Source organism: Mastacembelus armatus, chromosome 16 (genome assembly GCF_900324485.2).
Source record: "Mastacembelus armatus chromosome 16, fMasArm1.2, whole genome shotgun sequence".
Classification (NCBI taxonomy): Eukaryota; Metazoa; Chordata; class Actinopteri; order Synbranchiformes; family Mastacembelidae; genus Mastacembelus; species Mastacembelus armatus.
This window is the reverse complement of record NC_046648.1, coordinates 1,144,851-1,164,734: the sequence shown is the minus strand read 5'-3', so window position 1 is coordinate 1,164,734 and position 19,884 is coordinate 1,144,851. Positions and strand designations below refer to the sequence as shown.

Below are 19,884 nucleotides of genomic sequence, written 5' to 3'. Positions count from 1 at the left end.
TTGAATAAAAGTTTTCAACAGTAAGAATGAAGTCATATAATTAAAATTTCCTCCAATATATACTGTACTCCGTTGTGTGTGAATACAAATATACTAGCAATCTTTTCACAAGGTCATTAATTTCATGTTTATGAGATGGCAGCATGGACACAGATGGCAGATGGACCTTTGGACAGAAAAGAGTGAATAAACATGGAAATATAGAGTCAGCTAGACAGAATGACAGACAGGCAAACACATGGGTGCAGTAGCAGAGACTGTACGCTGTAGGGAATACAGAAATAAAGTAGGACGACAAGCCACCATGCTAAGAGACAGCTGCAGACAGAGATCACAGCACAGTGAGTGAGAGTGCAAAACTGGAAGGCAGAGAGCAAGACGGAGGAGGCCATGTTATGAGAATGAGTGGGTGAGTGAGAGACTGAATTAGAGTTCAGACAAGCGGATGAGGAAGTAGTGATGGTGAGCGAGATGGGTGTGGTTGGTTAGCAGTTACCCCATCAGCCTTTCGGAAGTGATTTACACAGGAAGGCATTGTGGATTATGAGCTCGTGGATAAATCTCTGGACTCAGGCACCTTACAGGATGGATACTAAGGTAAGGTAATATAGTCTGTAGGGGTGACTAAATATCAGAGGGCTGAAGGGTGTTTTGGTGAAGCCGACCGAGAAGAGATTGATGGAGAATGACAGACAAACGGATGAACAGACAGACGGAGAGTGAGTGAGAGTGCTAGATGTGACAAACAGGCAGGCGGGTCAGGCTAGGGGAAGGGAAAGACGCCTCTACAGCCCAAGGGAAACAGGCCTCATCTTGACATATGCTCTGGAGTGAAATGAAGATTGGCATGACCTGCTAATCTGAGCTGTCACAGCTCATGACGGCCACAAACACTCACCTGTCACGCTGTTCCAAGCCCGGAGGACGAGCTGCCACCAGGATAGGTCAAAGATTGAGATTCGTTTTATGCTGGGGGTGGATTCTAACCGAGCTGTTGGCCAAGGATTTCATCTCTCACCCTACCTGCCTTTGCTGTAGGTCTTTGTGTTGCTATCAAACTCGTACAACAATGGGCAGGTTTTTACCGACTTCCATAGCTGTGTGTTTCAAGCTGGGGGCAAAATGTTGTGAGGGGGAGGAAGAAATATGTTTTTCCACTGATTCAGGCGATGTTGCGTACCGGTACAGGATTTTCATTATGTTAGGAAGAGTTGTTTTGACACATCCTCCATTGCCATTTTTTAATTGGTGACAGTTGCAAACTCAAAAAAACAGGATAAAGTTTGATCAATAGTGCCACAAGGTTCAACACAGATATGTGTGGGAGAACTGCATTACACAATGCACAACATCGAACACTCATTTTTGACAAATGGAAAAAAAAAAAACAAACAGCCGTTGTAAAGTTTGACATTCAAAGTGAGAGTCTGTTTGGTGCATGCTGTCTGAGGAGTGTGGGTGATGTTGCCTGTGTGCGTTAGGAGGAAGGAAAAGTGGCCATGTGGTGCTAACCTCAACGAGTAAATCTTCCTCTCTTTGATTCGCACTGTACAAAATACATCCGAGTGAATGCTTCCTGCTTCCCATTTGTTTTAGCATTCTGTGTGTGTTGGCCTTGTAGCCATGACCTAGAAAAACAATTAGAACATCATTATCATGGCTAAAGAGATATTGTGTAAATTAACGGTATCTTTCTGCGAGCTAATGAGCGGACATTTTGTCTGGATGTTGTGTAGTCTTCAGCAACAGATGCCTACTGCCTTCAATTATGGAGTCGGCTAATATACATGTGGGGGGTGTCTGGGTTTCTTTTTGTAGAGATTACATAGGTTAATGTGCAGTGGCCCCGAGGAGCAACATGGAAAAATAAATACCGATGTTGATTGAAAAAAGAAATCCATGCCTCAAGGTAAAAAAACCAAACCGTCCCTCAGATTAAAACTCTTCATGCTGCTGGTGTGACACCAAGAGATGTCAGCATTACTACAGTCACTGGGACTTTCACAGTAAAGTGTCTGGGAGCATTTAATTACATGTATTATAACCACAGGCTGTGCTGAAGAGTTACACTTTAGCTTTTCTAGATCAGCTGCACCTGCTCTTCTCATGAAATGCTTTTTCTTTCAGATGCATTTGGCTTTGACCTTTTTCCTGTTTGTCATGTTAAAAGGTGAGTACAAAACTCAACGTGGCTCCTACATCTGGGTCACAAACCATTTTCTCTAAACTATGTGTGTTCGCTCTACAAAACGCTGCCTCCACTCCAAAGCACAACAGGCTAATGAGTAAATCCTGGCAAACCAAACTGCTCATGTCTGGTAAATGCAAACTACAAAGCACCAGCTAGTTGTTTGAAATGACTATAACCATTGCTGGGCGGCAGGTGGCTAATTTATTAACCATATTTTGACAACACGGTGTAAAGAACCTGGACTAACAAGAGACGGGCTGTAAGGAGCAAACTGGGTGGGCCAGTCTTTGGTCCTCGAGGGTCACAGCCCTAGATCTTTTTTTTTTCAGCTATCCTGCCTTACACACTGCTGATTACCTGGGTCAGGTGTGTTCAACCAATCAGAAGCTGGAGGATACCAACCAGGAAAAGGGTGGAGTAGGGGAAGACAAAGTGAATGGGTATCTCATGATTGACTGAGCACACCTGATCCAGGTAATCAGCCGTGGTTAGCGCTGGCATGGTCAGAAAACAGGGTCGGAGTTGCTCTCCCCTGGTTTAGAGACCAACAGCTCTTGTCCCATTTTGACTTGATTTATCAAACAATGTGTAAAATCTTATTTAAGGCAACTTCAAGACCCCTAATGTGGTTCATTAAAGTAGCTGAAATCAGAGCATTAGCCGAAGTAAGCGGAGCTTTTGTAGAGCTTCAGCACTAATTGGAAGGTGCTGAGTGAGTAAACACACAATGGCCTCACTGTCCTGTTGTCTCACACAACAATCCGGCTCTGTTGTAACCAGAGGTTTTGTAAGAGCTACGTCTTCGTAGCTGTGGCGCTCTGCCCACTCACAGCACTATTACTGTGACATATTCTCAGCATGCATGCTGGCCTCTTTCTCCTGCACGGGACAAACACATTCTCAAGTGTGACCTCTGCCATGACTACATCACACCATTGTTTGGGATTGTCACTGTTCTTCCTGTACAGTGCACTTTACTGCGATCTCAACACGAGGCTTCACTTCACTTGTGTCTTTTGGTGATTAATGTGTCCTTTTCTGCCACAGCGTCAAGGGCTCAGGCTCCCACAGATCAAATGGAGCCTGTGGACAGCAAGACGGAAAACATGACAACAATGGCCACCGGTCTGGCTCCCACTGGTACGATTCTCGTGGCTTTTCTGAGAAATACCACCACGACTACCTTTTCAGTCTCTCTCTGTCTCTGCCTATCTATCAATCCATCTTATCTGTGGTTTTGGTGGAGGTAGGAAATGACCACATCCTTTATTGTAGTAAAAGTAGCAAGAATGTATTGAAAACGTCACTTAAGTAAAAGTATGTTGTAGTACTGGTACTTTAGTGAAGGGGCCAGTGTTTTCACAGGGCTGACAAACATTCACACCTCATTTGACACTGCATCATAATTTTTAAGCTCACCCTGCTCATCATCGTGGGTTGGTAGTATCTGTTGTGTATTTATATATCTACCTAACTCTAATACATATGTCAGCTACTTGTCAGTTCTAAGCTGCTTGTTTTCTTGGTGTAACAGAAAGAACAGGGGGGAACCGAATCACTAGAGATGTTGACTCCTCCCCGGAAACCTCCCCCGTTGCACAAACCACAGACCAGCACTTGAGCACAGGCAACCACACGAACATCATCACCACCACATCAGAAATTAAGACATCAACAGGTAGTCTGGTGTGTCATTAGTGCTGTAGATCGCTCTAACAAGCTCCATTTACCCTGAGGTCGTTCATCTTTATCATGATTTTCTCCTTTAGCTCCAGAAGAAGAACAGACTACAAAGCCCAGCACTGTTCTAGGTAAGAGTCCTCACACTGTCTGTCACGTGTTTGAACGCCCAGTTGGTGGAGCCATTGACTTTGGCTGGTAGATAAACAGTGAGCACTGCAGTAGGTTATGATGTCCCTTCACACCAATAAGCCCTCACACAAATAGCAAAGGCTTATGAAATTTATACCATCATGAATGCAGAAAGCTTTAAAACTAATTATGAGGTAATTAGAAAACGTTAAACTCCCTGTCCTTGTTGAGATATACATGAATTTTACTGCACTCGGGGAAAGCAAGAGAACTAAAGTGAGCAAGACACAGATAGCTCTGATATGCTTTTAAAAGTGTCAGCCTAAATTTCCTCTGAGAGTCATCGCACAGAACTATTCACAAATTCAATTAAAATTTAGTTTGTCATAGGACTGTACCTGGTATTTAATGAGTAATTATGTTTGGACGTCTTTGACAGAGATAAGAAGTCAATATGTCCCAAAAATATGCTTCAATATATAAAATTAACCTCTTGCATTCTAAAGTCTGTCTTATAACTTCATAAATATTAAACAGAGAAGGAAAGGGAGAAAAGAAAAAACAAAAAGCCAAGGGAACCATTGTTTTTACTCTTTTTTTTTTTTCAGCATCCACGGTGGCATCTGTAACTGCAAAAACCACCAAAGAAGGAAGGAATCAACCTGTTGTCTGGGGTAACTAAAAATTTTCCCACTCCATAGTTACCTTAAATGCCACAGGCATCACAGTTTCATCGTTATCTCGTGGCAGACTGCCTGTATCACAATTCCCTGTCTTCTAAGCAAAACCCAGGATGGAGCAGCAGAATCGAGCCCCTTATTTTCACTCTTGCCAACAGATTAATGCTTGATTGTACCTTATGCAAGAAGAGATAAGATATTTATGTCTTCGTGCTGTGCTGGCTTATAATAGGTGTAGCTTTGATACATCATCAACAGCATGTCAGCGGGGCCAGCAGATGTGTCATGGTGATCTTTTTATTTTTTTTCTTTAGAGGTCTCCTGTTCCACAGTCAAACTTAATTCACTACTTTTCTTTCTGCTTTCACTTCTCATAGATAAAGCGTGGGACCAAAATTTCATCTATGGTAAGAAGTTTGATTTGACTGTGTTTGTGTCGGGATCACCTGTTGTGTGTGTTGTTGAGTGTTTCTCTTGTGTTTCATATGTCCAGATTATGAGCGACTGCGCTATGCTGGCCTGTCCATTGCAGCATTCCTCTTTGTTGTGGGCATAATGATCATTAGCTGTAAGTATGACTTTAAAAGCCACTTTTGTGTTGGGTTATCTCTGTAATTATATTCAGCCGCCTTCATCACTGTTTTGCTTATGTCTAACTGTAGGTGGCAAGGTCTGCCGGCTACCCAAGTGTCACGGGAGGTCATCAAAGTAAGTGTTTACAGACTTCACCTTGAAAGACAATGAAAGCTCACAGACAAACGTGACAAAATTCTAGTCTGTTGTGTTTGGAGAGTAGCTGTGCTTATATCGTGCTGTTGGGTACGACTTAAGTCATCTGTATCACACACTGGATGATGTATGGCTCACAGTCAGATATACAGGAGCTCAACAGAATGCTGACCGCAATGTCCATGACCATTAATAGATAAAAAAGATTAGGATTAAATTGGGTGAAGCCATAGCGGACAAACTATGACCACCACAAACCAGAATGTGGTTAATTCTTAAAATGTTTTGTGTGTTTTCTAGGACATATCGGGTCGTCCAAGGATAGAGAAGAAAGCCAGAGAGAGAGAGATACAAGCTGCAAGAAACCAACCATGAGTCTCTCAAGAGAAAAAAAAAAAACACTCAACCAGCACCTGGAAACATGTAGCTGTGACTGCATGCTGCTTATTAACAGTGTCATATAAATACAACGAGTAATAGAAAGTTATCGGATAATAAGAAAATTATGAATCACACAGACACAAATGAAAAAAGTGGAACCATCACCAAGCTAACCTTTGTCAGTGTTATTTCTATACCATATTTGACAAAACCAAACTTACAAAGTGAAGTGATTATTTATGGCAAATAATGAAGAGCTTATTCAAATTTCATCACAGCTTTAACCATGAAGCAGGCTTGTTTTCTAATGACATTTGTTGAGATAATATCTTACAGAATAACCTCACAGCATCCCGTATTTGACGGTCTCCCACAATATCTATTTTATCAGCACCTAAAAACCAAGCTGGGTCATCTCCTCTCCCTGTACACTCTACACTTTCAAACTGAACAAAAATGTGATGTTCACTAAGGGGTGGATAAGCCTCTTAGAGGCTCTGCGGTTGTAAGTGAGTAAAGCCCCTGATTAAACAAGATTCACTGGCGCATCATCTTTGCATCCATATGGCATCAAAATGATGGAAGCAACAAACTGGTAGAATCCAAGCAGATTTTATAACACAATTCATGTCAGAATAAAACACAGTCCAAGATCAGAACAGCTACACGGCGTTGTATTCACTGTTTTAATTACTGCCAGAACCAAAGAAGCCTGCAGTTGTGCAAATGGAACTAATTCATAACATATAGTTGCATTTTGGAATCGTATTCTGGCACAAATAATACATGTATTGATCTGCTTACAGTGTCTATAAGTGTATATGAAGTGTATATAAGTCTTTAAATTTAAATCCCAATTTAAACTCCTTTCTGCAATGTGATTATAAAATACAAGTATTTTACATAAGAGTTTTTTTTTTTTTTGGCAAATAACGGATTCCCACCTCCCACAGCTTTTATACACACACACATTTATAAATGATCGGTGAAGACATCACCTTTTTTATACACACACACATTTATAAATGATCGGTGAAGACATCACCTTTTAAAAGTCAAAAACGACAACAAAAAAGCCATTTAACTAAATATGGTATTTCCATCAAGAGACAGGTCAGTTAATTTGTTAATACATTACATTATATATTATATCAAGAGCTAGAATAATTGCATAAGGTCAAAAAATGCGTTTAGCCTGATTAAAAACAATCATCCAGTTGTTTAAAAAAGAGGCATCTCCTTTTCCCACATACATCACAGACAGAGAGAGACTGAAAAGGTGAGTGGTGTCGCAGCAGTGGGGCTTCACAAGAGGGAATGATGGAGAAGATGTTGGTCATACTGTTTGTGGAGAGTAAGCTAGACCAATTGCAGACCAATTGAAATGTTTTGTGCTGCAATTTATGTCCAATTGTCCTCACTCCGAAATGCTGATATGCAGTTAAGGTTCATTGGGCCATGCTACACTTTTTAGAAATAACACATTGTAAACACAGTGCTGAAATATGAACAGTAAAACAGAAGCACAGTAACAACTGTGTCTGCCAATACGTTTGTTTGCTAAACAAAATTAGCTAATTTTGCTAAAATAATATGCTACAATGAGCTGAAGGCGCTTCAGCACAGACTTATAGTGACCGTATACTACGATGGAGACAAATGACAAGCAAAGGTCTGACTGGACTGGAGACAGGCCCCGCCCACCGGTGGCGACATTTCTGTGGCTCTAAGATTTAGTGGAAGCTCCTGCTTTAACATATTCAGTGTTTAACCCAATGTAGCCATTGCCAGTGCTGCTGACTCTACAGTTCATGCTCCTCATGAAGCCACAAATGAAAGACTAACTGGAGTTTGTCCCCTTCCCCTTTAAACGGGGAACGTTGATTTCTCCAGGTTCCCTTCCATGTGTCGGTGTGAATAATGTAACTAGTGCCTTAGGTTCTGGCATGGGGATCTTTCCTTCACAGGGCAAGATTTATTTACATTTACATGGAACCAGAAAGTCGTCATACTCTATATGAATGAAACAAAGGCCTCATCATCCTCAACACTTTTTGATTCATGAGACTTCATCCCTCCTTCACACCAAGCCTCCTCTCTACCAGTGTGTAAGTAACATTAATCTCTCACTGCACAATTCAGAGACCTATTTACAATCTGCACAACTAAAGTTTAAACAGAGGGGAGAAAAAAATAATAATAACACACTCATCGTGGCTGATTAATTTGCTGCCTTGCACAAGAAGGTGTTCACACTGGCTATTTCCACTTGTTTCTTTTTACTGAGCATGAGAAGAATGAGGGAACAGGTTTTTATCTTCCTGCTGTCACTCCTAATAGGCAAGGAACAGAAGATGTCAGACTAGTGAACAGGAGAATGAAGTGAGCACCAGACTGGCTTAGTGTGGATTAGCATGGTTTGCCTAACTCAACCACCATTTCACACTGACAGTCTGTTCCATTTGCACCAAATCAAAGGCGAATACAGTTTCACCACATAGCTGGTGGGAATAATTTTGTTTCAGGTAGTAAAAACAGGCGAGCTCTGGCTGTGCTAAATTATCCCTTTTACAAAAGAAGCTTTAAGCCACATTCACTGGCTTTGATTTGGATTCCTCAAATAGAATCCAATTAAGGAGGTTTGAATGTGTTCCAAATGTCCCCGGATAATTATATGTCGAGGTATGTATGAGTAAATGTCGAGTACAAATGCTGGGACAAAGAAAAGAAAAAGCTGCAACAGTATAAAAAAAAACAATATATTTTATAGATTAGCAACAAGAAACAGAAATGCTTGAACAAAAAGTCCTGAACAGAGAAAAGCAGGCTGTTGTGCAAAGAAGGCTAAGTGTCCTGAGTGAGAGAGTAAGCGATGACATAGCCCAGCGTGCTCTTCTCTTGCTTTTGTGTTATGTCGGGCTGCTGCATAACCAGGAATTAGACAGCCTCTTTCTGGCCCTGCTCTGTTGGCACGGAGTAGTTCCTGAAGAAAGAGAGGACAAGAAGGGAAAACAGGGCAAGGAGGTGAGTGGGATGAGGTGAGGCGGGTATGTCAATCTTTATATTTTTAGGCGCTTTCTCAGTTTGTTAGCAAGAAGACACAAGAAACGTCCCTATGTGCCAGAATTCAGGAAACAGCACGTCTCCCTCATGCTGCAGGGTTCTGACAGGTGCATGGTGACGGCATCACCTCAAAACACAGCTCATCCCCAGGTGGGACTTTAGAAACCTGGCAAGGCACTGTTGATCCAACAAGCCAGGGGTTGCTGTGTGATTAAACCTCCTTTCAGCAGCACGATCAGTCAGCAACAAACACTGCCAGACCTGACTGCAGCCCCAGGAGGCAGCCGGTAATCCTGCGAAGGAATTTATCCCTTACAGATTGACTTCACTGCTTCACAATGGCAGCTCGCCTGCTCCTTTAAGATATCTGGAGACTAACTTGAACCTTTCTGACCCCGGCTGTAGGTCATGTACTACTGCACACCTGAACACAAAAAAAGTGATTACTCTGCAGAAACCCCTCCCAGAGCTAACTGCTGCTAAATAAGCAGAGTGATAAGTGAGTGGCTCTTTGTATAACTGGTTCAGGCTGTTCTGCCGTCTGACTGCTGTTGGCAGATTGTTGTCATGACACCTGGATCATGTTTACAAAGTTGCTTTATTCCAGAGCAGAGTCATAAACGAAAGCACACGTTCATGAGGTAAGCTTTGGAGCAGGTCGGGTCCTGTCCCATTCGGTCATGGAGGCCCAGGGGCACTGTCTTAGGGCTATTGTTTGATGCCTCAAGATGGAACGGGTTAGAGGTGGGGAGTGTTCAGTGTTGGCGGTGAAGGGCCTCAGGCTGTAATACTAATTGCAGAGCAAGTCTGGACTAGCTTAGAGTTTTGCTACTTGAGCGTTTTTCTCTGTTTTGTTGCTGACAAGTTGGATAGAATGGGGCAAATTGGCAAGGCAGCAAAAAGGCTGTTACCCACCAGACTGGTTCTGTCACCTGCGGGCTGACTTAGTGTCAAGTGGAGTATGTACTTCTTATGGAGACTGATATACTATGAACTGGTTGTACGAAGAAAATAAATGTGCTCCTGCTGATGAGTGTGAAAATGAAGTACAGTACATAAAAATAAGAAAGACAGTTTTCTTCAGATCCAACATGAAGAAGAATGAAATAAATGTGACCTCACCCTTGCGGTCCTGTGTGGCGTTTTACTAACATCACCGCTGAAAGAAAGAAAAGAAAATGGAAAAATGTCACAGATTAACAAGTGACAAAAAAATGATATTTACCTCTGCATGAGTAGTTTCATAAGGCCAAGCACTAACAGTCTTCACAACATTGAAAAGCAACGGGCACCATTTCACCATTTATTCCATTAGCCTGAACAAAGCGCAGAATACTTACTGATGATCGCGGCAACTGCAAGAGACACCACAGTTGCAAGTACAACGATGATTATTAGAGTGACTGGAGCTAAAAGGCAAAACATAACAGGCTGGTTATACATGTCTTAAATAAGCAAGGATGGGTCAGTTACATTTTTATGTCTATGATATTATGGATACCTCAAACTTTACATTTGTAATTGTAATTAAATATTTCTCTCACCGGAGGAGTTTTCTTCTTCACCTGTAGTTTTATCTACAAAGGAACTGGAATCTTTTTCCACCATCTGAAGATTTGGGTTCCTTGTAGCTGAACAAGAGAACAGTTTGGTTATGGAGATCGCTTCATGTTTCAAACGGCACAAGGTTAAACTGAACTTCTTCTCCCACCAAACTGTGATTCTTCATGTACAAAATTAACATTACTTCTTACTTCACAAACGCTTGGAATTCAAAAGCCCCAGTCGAACCACAATTTGTTTTATGCACAGATTAAGTATACAAGATACAATTTAAAAGGTGCTGGTAGGCGGATTTTGTTGTTTACATTTTTTTTTTCCATCTAACTCTCAGCAAGAAATTGAATAAGCAGATATCCTGAAATGATGGACTATTTCTTTTAACTCACACAGATGGTTGTTTTATGTGATGAGTTGCTTAAAATGAAAAACGTGCATGGAATCATGTTTGTTTATGTGCTTGTGTCTACAGACAAGGAGAAGGTTCAGAGGCAACTTCACAGGGACCTGACTGGTCTCCGGTCTTGTTCGAGACACATCTGTAATTCTATCAAACGTCCATCAAAGTGAAAATGAGGAGTGACGGTGGGAGGTGTGGAGAGAGAATGAGAATGCCAATGTCGATTAGCTGGCCAGCAGGATGGCGACGTGTTCACTGGCTTTTCAGCAGAATCCACAGGGTCCATTCGGGGAACTAATTGATTCCATTCAGGACTTAATGGTTGGAAAGAGGGTAAGCCAACAGGGGCCAGAGCCCTTAACACATCTCACTGGACTAGAGCACTCACAATGCAGACTTACTGACAATAATTACAGAGGCCCTAATCTTTACATTTTCTCCTCTGGACAGCTGCCATTGCACTGCTTGTTGGTGTGATGCCGAAGGTAAACACCCTCCTCCTATCCACTCTTGAGAACTAAAGAAATAAACTCACCAGCTTTCACATAATCTTCATCATCATCCTCTGTAAAATAAGAAATTATGTACTTTAGGCACAGAAGTACATGCAAATAATAGTACACGCTTTAAATACTTTGACTCATTTGATTAAGGCTTTTATGAAAAGCAGAAAAAATACCTGTAAACAAGAGGTAATACTGTACAGAAGACCAAGACCCATATACTGTAACCAAGAATCCACGCCTAGAAACATGACGTGAGTCATTCTGTCTGATACTAAATTAATTAGCTCATGTTAACAAATATGTCTGCTACGATTCTTGACCCACTAAGCGAGCCTGAAGTCAAAACAGGGACAAAACCTGAAAAAAATAAAAAACCTAATTCAAATAAAATTCATTTATTTCAGTCAGATATTTTGGTCCTAAACTGAATTCAAGCAAGAACCATTCAGTTGCTGTTAGCCTTGAATAGCACCATATGACACCTGTGCCCAGCTTACTGAAAGGCTTAAGTGCTCCTGGTGCTCCTGTTCTTTATTTTGTAGAAAAATGGTTTACATACCGATATCAGCTGAGCCTTCTGTCTCTAGTGAAACAGCTGGAAAAAACAAATCAAGCAAGGTGTATAAGAATACATTCACAGAATGGTTTTAATGTTCAATATTTGTTCAAAATCAGCTCCAGAATGAAGGTGTCTGCATGCACTCTGCAAATAAAGTAACTAGTATACACACATTTATTGAATTTCTTGGATCCATTCTTATTTTCTGGTCTCTGCTATGTTGCTAATTTCACTAGGCATTTCTATGTTATTCTTACATTTTCTTTTCAGGTGGCTGCTCGATACAATAGTGAAGGCATACATTAATCCTGTTGCACAGAGCACAGCCAGTGCACATGGTGAGAAAAACATGCCGGCACAGGGACACATAGACCCTGATTAGATGTTTATCACCTGAAAGTGTCACAGAGATGAGAACATACCAGCTCGCAGCAGCAGCAGACACAGGAACAGCAATCGCATCATCTTCAAATGCTGCAGGGGCAAAGAAACCAAGTTAAAAATATCAGCTATTAATATTCAGTCACTGATGTGTGTAAAATCTTGGTGTTTTGGTTTAGCGAAGAAGTGTGAAATAGCAGAAATACTATCTATTGTTAGGACTTAGCTTTTACTTTGTGTTGCAGGATCACATCCTCTCCTAGTCAGTGGAAAACTACAAATTCTAAGACAACCAGTCTTTCTACTGTGTCAGTCTAGATTGTAATCTGAACGGGCTGGTGGCAAAGGGGTCAGTGAATGACAACCTTATTTCCCATAGTGCTTAGCAAAAAAAAAAATTGTTCCAAGAATTTTGTCAGTCAGCTGCTACTAGTGCCTGTTCACCATTTTCCCCTCCCTGTGCAAAAATACAAGGTGCATCAAAAAGTACTAACACCTTGGTGCATCCTAAGTAATATTCCTGTTGTGCCACTTGACGAAGCAAAACATGAACTTTATTTAACTTAAACATACTTATCTATCAACTTCATCTTGTTATAGGAACAAAAAGGATACACTTACATTGGCTGTGATTTATTTTCTGTATCTAGCTAAACAAAAAAACAAAAAATCACAACTTCCTCATGGCACAGGGCCCAAAACAAACCCTACCTCCGCTCCTCATTATTAATAGATGTGAAACACAGATGTTCTTAACCTGGCAAACAATGCTCCAGCTGTATTTAACACAATGCAAATGGTGATATTTTTAAATACGAAAACATGGGAATGACCTCTCTTCTGGATGGTCACGGAAGAAGCCTCATTGGTCAGATTTATCCAGGTTGGCTCTGAGTCAAGAGCCAACAGTCACCGTGATACTGCACAGAGGGAACTCTGACCTTTGTGCCAAATACTATGCTGCACACGCCAGTTCATTGTTAGCCATGCCCATTGTGTCCTTGTTTCCTCCACAGTTAATGACTATGTGAGAAGAACTGAAGTGAACCTTCATTGTTAAGGTGCCCATTATGAAACAGGGCTCTGAGGGAACATAACAAACCTTTAACACCCTTTTACCACCACACTACAGTAAGTGCCCTACTGCTTCCTCTCTACTCACTACACTTTAAGGAAGTGGGTCATTTTCATCATATCACTGGTAGATTATAGTTACCATATTAGGTGAACAGGCATAAGAAGGAAAGTAGACTTGGGCAGACACAATGGAGGCAGGACACTAGTCAAGAGCAGTTTTTTTTTTTTCTGTGAGATTTGGACAGTTTTATAAAATCTGTCCATAAAACTGTAATCTCATCTATTAATGCTTTCATGGCTGTCCACTTCATTGGGCTGCATAGGAATGACTATGGCCCAGTCCACAAGAAGATTATCTTCATGCTAAATGAGAAGAAGTATTCTGGTTGACTATAGTGGAAAAAGATGTTAATCACAGAACTGAGGCTGATGGGACAGGGTAGTGCAGGCCGTTCTGGCCTCTTCAATAGCTGCAGTAAATCTCCAAACACAAACAATCTATGAAGCTGCAAATAAAATCTTTATCCAATTTTCCTTTTCAGAGTCGCTTTGGGTGAAATAATAAGCTGATCCAATTTGAAAATATTTATCAGACCCATCCACTGCCTCTGTATCAAAATAGCTCCTAATGACTGTTGTTAATTTTCAGAATGGGTAATATATTCTTGTACATCCTAATGTCGACTGATTTAATACCAAACCCAATTTGCAGGACATAATAACCAGTGGCTTGCTTATGAAGTAGACATGCCAGCTGCCTTCGGGCTAGAGACATAAAGATCATAGATGGCAAATGAAAAAATGTACAAATCATAAAACTGGATGCAGTGCTGCGAGAAGGGCATATAGTGTTGGAGGACGAATGCATCTTGCTTTTGTTCCCATTTTTCCAGGACAGGATTAACCCTGATCCTCATACCTGTCAGTCCAGGTTAGCCCACAGAACAAATGATGTGATACCAGGTTTAATTTTGAATGATGAACACTTTCCACTCCTTACAACCCAACCAGTACAATGCACATCAACAAATATATACACACAAACGGAAGCATACGACATGTACACAAACAGAACTACATACACAGATACAGACTTGTATCTTTCTTGCTTGTTCGCCCAGATAACAGCCCTCTGCTAAACCACTGTGCGCCGTTGACAAGACTTTGACACCAGTGATAACAATCACCAGCGTGTAAAGATATCAGAACTACTGGGACTTAGAGGATTCTCAAAAAAACAAGTACATGTAAGAAAAATTTAGAGAAATAAGAGACAGCAAAGAAAAACTTTATGAATACTGTAAAGATGTTTCAAAGCTGAGACAGACCTACTCTTAAAAGAATGAGCACAACTGCAAGGACCAGTGTGATTTGTTACTCATTGCCATTCATTGTTAAAAGTTTAAAAGCTTAGTCTGCTTCAGTGAAGAGAGAAAAAATAGTTTTACTGAAAAGTTTGCCATCTGTACAGCAGCTCTTTATCTAAGTAAGGTCGATGCAAACCTTGTTTTTTTTTTTTTTGCACAACATAACACACACTATGCTTTCTCACTGGACCGCAAACAAGTAACAAGGAAACTAATGACAAAGTAAAAATAAAATAAACAACAACTAGTAATACCAGAGTTGACACGATGCATATCAGTGAGCAGTCCACCAGCTGTAAGCTGTTTTTTCCAGCTCAAATGGAAATAAAAAGATCATTTTTTATGCATAAGGGAAATGAGAACTACAGCAAAACTACTAAGAGGAATATGAGTGTGTGTGTGTGTGTGTGTGTGTGTGTGTGTGTGTGTGTGTGTGTGTGTGTGTGTGTGTGTGTGTGTGTGTGTGTGTGTCATTGAGACATGTCCTGCATGTGCATACAAAAATATTAACATTAATTTGCCCCCAAAAGTTTAGCAACCAGACTCAGGACATCCAGACTGGGCACGCACACCTCAGGTTTGCTCTTTATCAGATGGAGACAAAGCTGTTATTCTTTGTTTTGTTAACAAGACTATCAGCAGACATTCCATAACTCAGTCTATCCTACATGAAGCCTCATCGCTCCTCCAAGACACAAGCACCGCAAAACCTCTGCAAAGACAAAAAGGGATTCAGCCTAAGCCTTTCTACCTCTGCTTCACCTCTGACACTGGTCTGCAGGGTAATGTTATAAAACAATATTGACACCTGTGCGTAGTGTGGCATCAGCATTTCACACACAGAGGAAGTCAGTTATAAAATTACAATCCGTTCCGTAACCTGTTTCCTCCAGAAAGAAATCTGCAGATCCTGAATAACCATAATCAAGTTACTGTGTCATAACTCACTGTTAAGCAAACAACTGCTGAAATCTCTCCCCAACACTTAAGACTATAAAGGTGTTAGGAATAACTCACACATACCTGGACAAACTGTGAGCAAGCCAGAGTGAATCAACACAGAGGAAACGAAAAAGTTGTACTGCAGGATGCTCATTAAATGTTAGTGGTAGTAACTGTACAGCCTGTGTTAACACTGAAATAACCAAAGGACATACCGATACAGGAAAACAAGCACCGTTATTACAAAACGTCTAGTCCTTCTGCGGAGCAAAGCTTTGGAAATAATATCCCGGTGGCTCTTTCTTCGTGTCTGCGCTGCCTTAAACTTTGACAGTCGCCACAGCTGTACGTCAGTCGCTCAGCAGCGTCGAGTCACTGACAGGAAGAGCTTGTCTGCTGCTGTGTGGGCCAAGTTCAGTTTTATTCTCAGCTACATGGGAATTCACGGCCACCTCATTCTGCGCGCATCTGCCTTCAACGTTTGATTTTCAGTCATGCTTTTGCTCCTGCGGAAAGCACCTATGGTGTCTTTGCTGAAGTTTCCCTCACTCAGTCATGATACAAGGCCAAGGAGGGTAATGATCGGTCATATTTTAGGTTTAAAAACGGACCTAAGCATCTTCATATTAAGCTGCAGCTGGTAAAGACGACTGACAGCACCTGGCAGCTTAATTAGGCAAAACGCGATGACGTCACCGATGACCCGTGTAAAGCACAGGTGTGCTAATTGGCTGCAGCTTCGTGTTTTCACCTTTGGCGTTTCCCCCGGTGACTAAAAAGCATCAAATGTGTATAAGTTGTTGGGAAACCCGTATGATACAGTTATAGTGGTTCCATCCATGCCAGGGTTCATTACCTGTGCAGTTATGCAGTTCTACAGCCTGTGTGTGTGTGTGTGTGTGTGTGTGTGTGTGTGTGTGTGTGTCTAGTCTTAATCTAGTCTTCATTACTGCTCTCATTTTTTATCTGCAGCACAATTGTTCTGTCTTTCCACTTTCACCTGCAACACTCAAGCCTCAACACTTCTGCAGTTTATACCTTAAGAAGTTCTGTTTGTCTAGTTTTGAGTGATGAATGGGGTGCGGCCATAGGAACAGAACAGGCTACTAATCTGTGCACTGTTACAGGGAATTATAGTCAGTAATTGGCACCTTGAGAAATCTTCAGTTGCCTTTCTCATGCATTGGCCTGTGCATCATTGTTTGCTAATAACAGAACCAACACATCTATAGGTGGCTACACAGCTGTTGTAGTGCCTTAGCGTGTAATCTTTTGATTTGTTTCAGAATAATGCTAGGCTAATGTTTGCACTGACAGTCCATACATTATAACCAATACCTGCAAGAAATAATCCAGTAGTATTAGCAAGGAAAACCAGAACATAGACTGAATGGTAAGACTTACATCAAAATTAGATGTTGTCCAGAGTTGTTTCTATGCACTGCTGGTATGTTGCTGCTCCCACGCCAAAACCCCTGTTATCATGGAAACTGCCAGAGTGAGTGTGCATTAATACAGGTGTACTTAGAAATGCTGGTGTTTATTGGCTGCTGAGCTTGGTGAAATCTGACACCACCCTCTTCTCTGTTACGCAAGCAGCGCCTGTTCTGTGAAACTTGTTCTGTCTACAGTGACAAGATGCAACTGCTTTATTGTAAACATGCTTACTGTAGTAAAATCTGCTGCTGTTAGGAAGCCATCTTTGTTATTCATGTTGCTGCACGCTATATTAAGACTTCCTGCGGTTGAGATGTGGAAGTATATTCAAATGTTTTATGAAATAGAAAGTGTAATTCTCTCTTTTTTTTTTTTTTTTTTTTAAAATCTATAGAAAATTTCCACTAGAACTGGCCCTCTAATGTTTTCTACTCCTAATGATCCAGTAACAAATGTCAGCCATCAAAAAATAACAGCCACTGGTGTTTGGACCTTTCTGAAGCTTCTGGAAACCAGCTTCATGCAGTGTATATTTCTCTGCAAGCCAGGCAAAGACAATTCACCTCCTCAGTGTGAAGTCTGTAAAGCTTATAACAGCCCTTTGCCTCATTTGGCTCTAAGACTTTTGATTACAGACTCATTTGTGGTGTGTCCTTCTGGGGGACCCACGATTAGCCTAACTTCTTTATCAGACTGCTGTCAGCCAAATGGTGATCACCAGCTTAGCGCCCTAAGCGCATTTTCGGGAGGGGGGGGGGTAGTGTCCTTAAGTCATATATAGGGGTGCTGAAGAGTGTGTGTCTTCTGAGCAACTCTAGTCTCTGGCTGGCAGTTACACACCCAAGAAGCTGTAAGTGTCATGGTTAGTTCTATCTGTTGTAGATATACATCTGGGGAATGCTTGTATGGATTTGCTGAGCTGAAACCTGTCTCTCACTGGAGTTTGGATTACACTATCCCTCCCTCAGTAAACACAGGAATCAGTCCCATCTTCCTGTTGGCAATAGCTACTTTCAACTCTGACCTGGTGTCAACACCAGTACTGGGTGAAATAGTGTCTCATTGTCAATGGAATGATGAAGTTCATCCCAAATGTGATCTTGGGTAAAATCCACATTACAAGTGATGTTTCTCTTCAGCTTGTTAACATTAGAAGTGACAACGGACAGGGTCTTAACTGTACTTCCTTCTGTAAATTATGCCAGGTATGACTTTATGACAGATACTTACACAGGAGGTTTAAAGTCTTAAATGCTCAGATGCCTGATAAAACTGACACTGATGTGGCACACTATTTGAGTACCATGACAATACAGATGGGTATCCATCCATATGATACTGATGCTTTTTCAGTAACTAAGAATTTGATGAATGTGTTGTAAATTTAATTTGCAATGGATAAGATTACCATTTTTCTTTATCAATCTACACTGAGTAACTCATAGTGACGCAGTGCAGTCATGGAGTTGCAAACCTGTAGTCAGTCAAGTAGTCAGTCCCTTCATTTCGTACTTCCTAGAAGGCCTTTTGGCAGCAATCACAGCTGTGAGTCTTCTTGCACAGTTTATCCTGGTCTCCTGGCAGATCCTCCAAAGACAGGTTAGATGGATTGGGTCTATGACCTGCAATCTTGAGGTCACCATACAGATGTTTTGTGGTGTTTAAGTCTTTGGCACAGCCACTCAAGTAGACTTTTCCTGAAGCCACTCCACCGGTGTGCTCCTGGGAACACGCAAAACTTGAGGAACGGTTTTATACCCTTGTGTTGATCTATGCCTCACCACAATTGTATTGTCAAAGGCCTACAGAGAGTTCCTTGGATTTCATTGTTTTTGTGCTGCCATGCATTGTGAATTGTAGTCTCTTATCTACACAGGTGGGTGTCCTTCTAAAAGATGTCCATAGAATTCATTTTGATACAGGTTGACCCCAGTCAAGTGCTAGACAAGTCTAAAAAAGAGTAAAGCAAACACAATCATGTTTTGGAGGGCTACAGCAAATGAAGTACTTTTTTGAGATTTGGGATTCAGATTGTATGTACTGTAGAAAGACTTGTCATTATTGGTTTTTATGTACAAATTGATGGGCCAAAGGGCAGTTTCATCTGTTTTAAAATTAAAATCTACAATAGATGCTTTCTAAAGCTATTATGAAGGTGTCTCTTAATTTCAGCTGCGACATCTTGAGATTTAGGGCTTAGATAGAAGTGATTTATCAAAGATGAAAAACCTGTTCTTTAAGTCTAAAATATGCTCTGCATGGGGTGACTCTTATTACCGTGGGTTTAATGGAAGACATTTTGTCCTCCAGGGAACCTAAAACATTTTGGTTCAACTTGTCCAGGCTTAGAGCCTTCTGCCCCACTGCAGATTAATGTAGCCAGAGCATATTTGAACAGTATCACTGTCTCCTCTATCTGTACAGTGCAGATAAGGTTTCACAGCTTCAGTATCTACATAGTCACAATCATGTAATAGTGAGTACACTAATATAAATATGACACTTTTTAGAGTTTGTGCATTCATTAACCTTTGTCTGTTCTTATATTTAAATATATAGATGGGTGGATTTAAAAGAAACATCTCTCTCTCCTGGCTCCCTGAACCTTCATCCAAGTGGCCCCAGTGTCATCTTAGCCTCTACTTCTGTCTTAGCTCTACAGTATAATCAGAAACCCCAAGTTACCAACACAGCAGGGCATAGTTGTCTACACCAAGGTTCCCACTATTCCTTGAAGAAGAGCTAGTTAGCAGTGCTAGGACAAATATCTTCCAGCTAGATGTTAGAAGAATGTTATAT

At 41.1% G+C, this 19,884-nt stretch overlaps 1 protein-coding gene across 1 annotated transcript; it reads left to right on the top strand.

Moving 5' to 3' along the window:
- The first annotated feature begins 448 nt into the window (after positions 1-448).
- On the top strand, positions 449-6,338 carry fxyd5 (FXYD domain containing ion transport regulator 5). The gene is made up of 10 exons (XM_026293370.1): positions 449-597; positions 2,128-2,170; positions 3,239-3,331; positions 3,726-3,869; positions 3,961-4,002; positions 4,612-4,677; positions 5,061-5,090; positions 5,177-5,251; positions 5,346-5,391; positions 5,713-6,338. Exons 1-10 carry the CDS (start codon positions 544-546, stop codon positions 5,735-5,737), a joined length of 618 nt encoding a protein of 205 aa, XP_026149155.1. The 5' UTR covers positions 449-543; the 3' UTR covers positions 5,738-6,338.
- The last annotated feature ends 13,546 nt before the right edge of the window (positions 6,339-19,884 follow it).

Bases quoted from the DNA above. Each gene is read 5' to 3' on its own strand.
- fxyd5 (XM_026293370.1), top strand. From the start codon at position 544: ATGAGCTCGTGGATAAATCTCTGGACTCAGGCACCTTACAGGATGGAT. The intron at 4,678-5,060 runs GTAACTAAAAAT...CACTTCTCATAG, and splicing joins GAATCAACCTGTTGTCTGGG to ATAAAGCGTGGGACCAAAAT. The intron at 5,392-5,712 runs GTAAGTGTTTAC...TGTGTTTTCTAG, and splicing joins TGTCACGGGAGGTCATCAAA to GACATATCGGGTCGTCCAAG.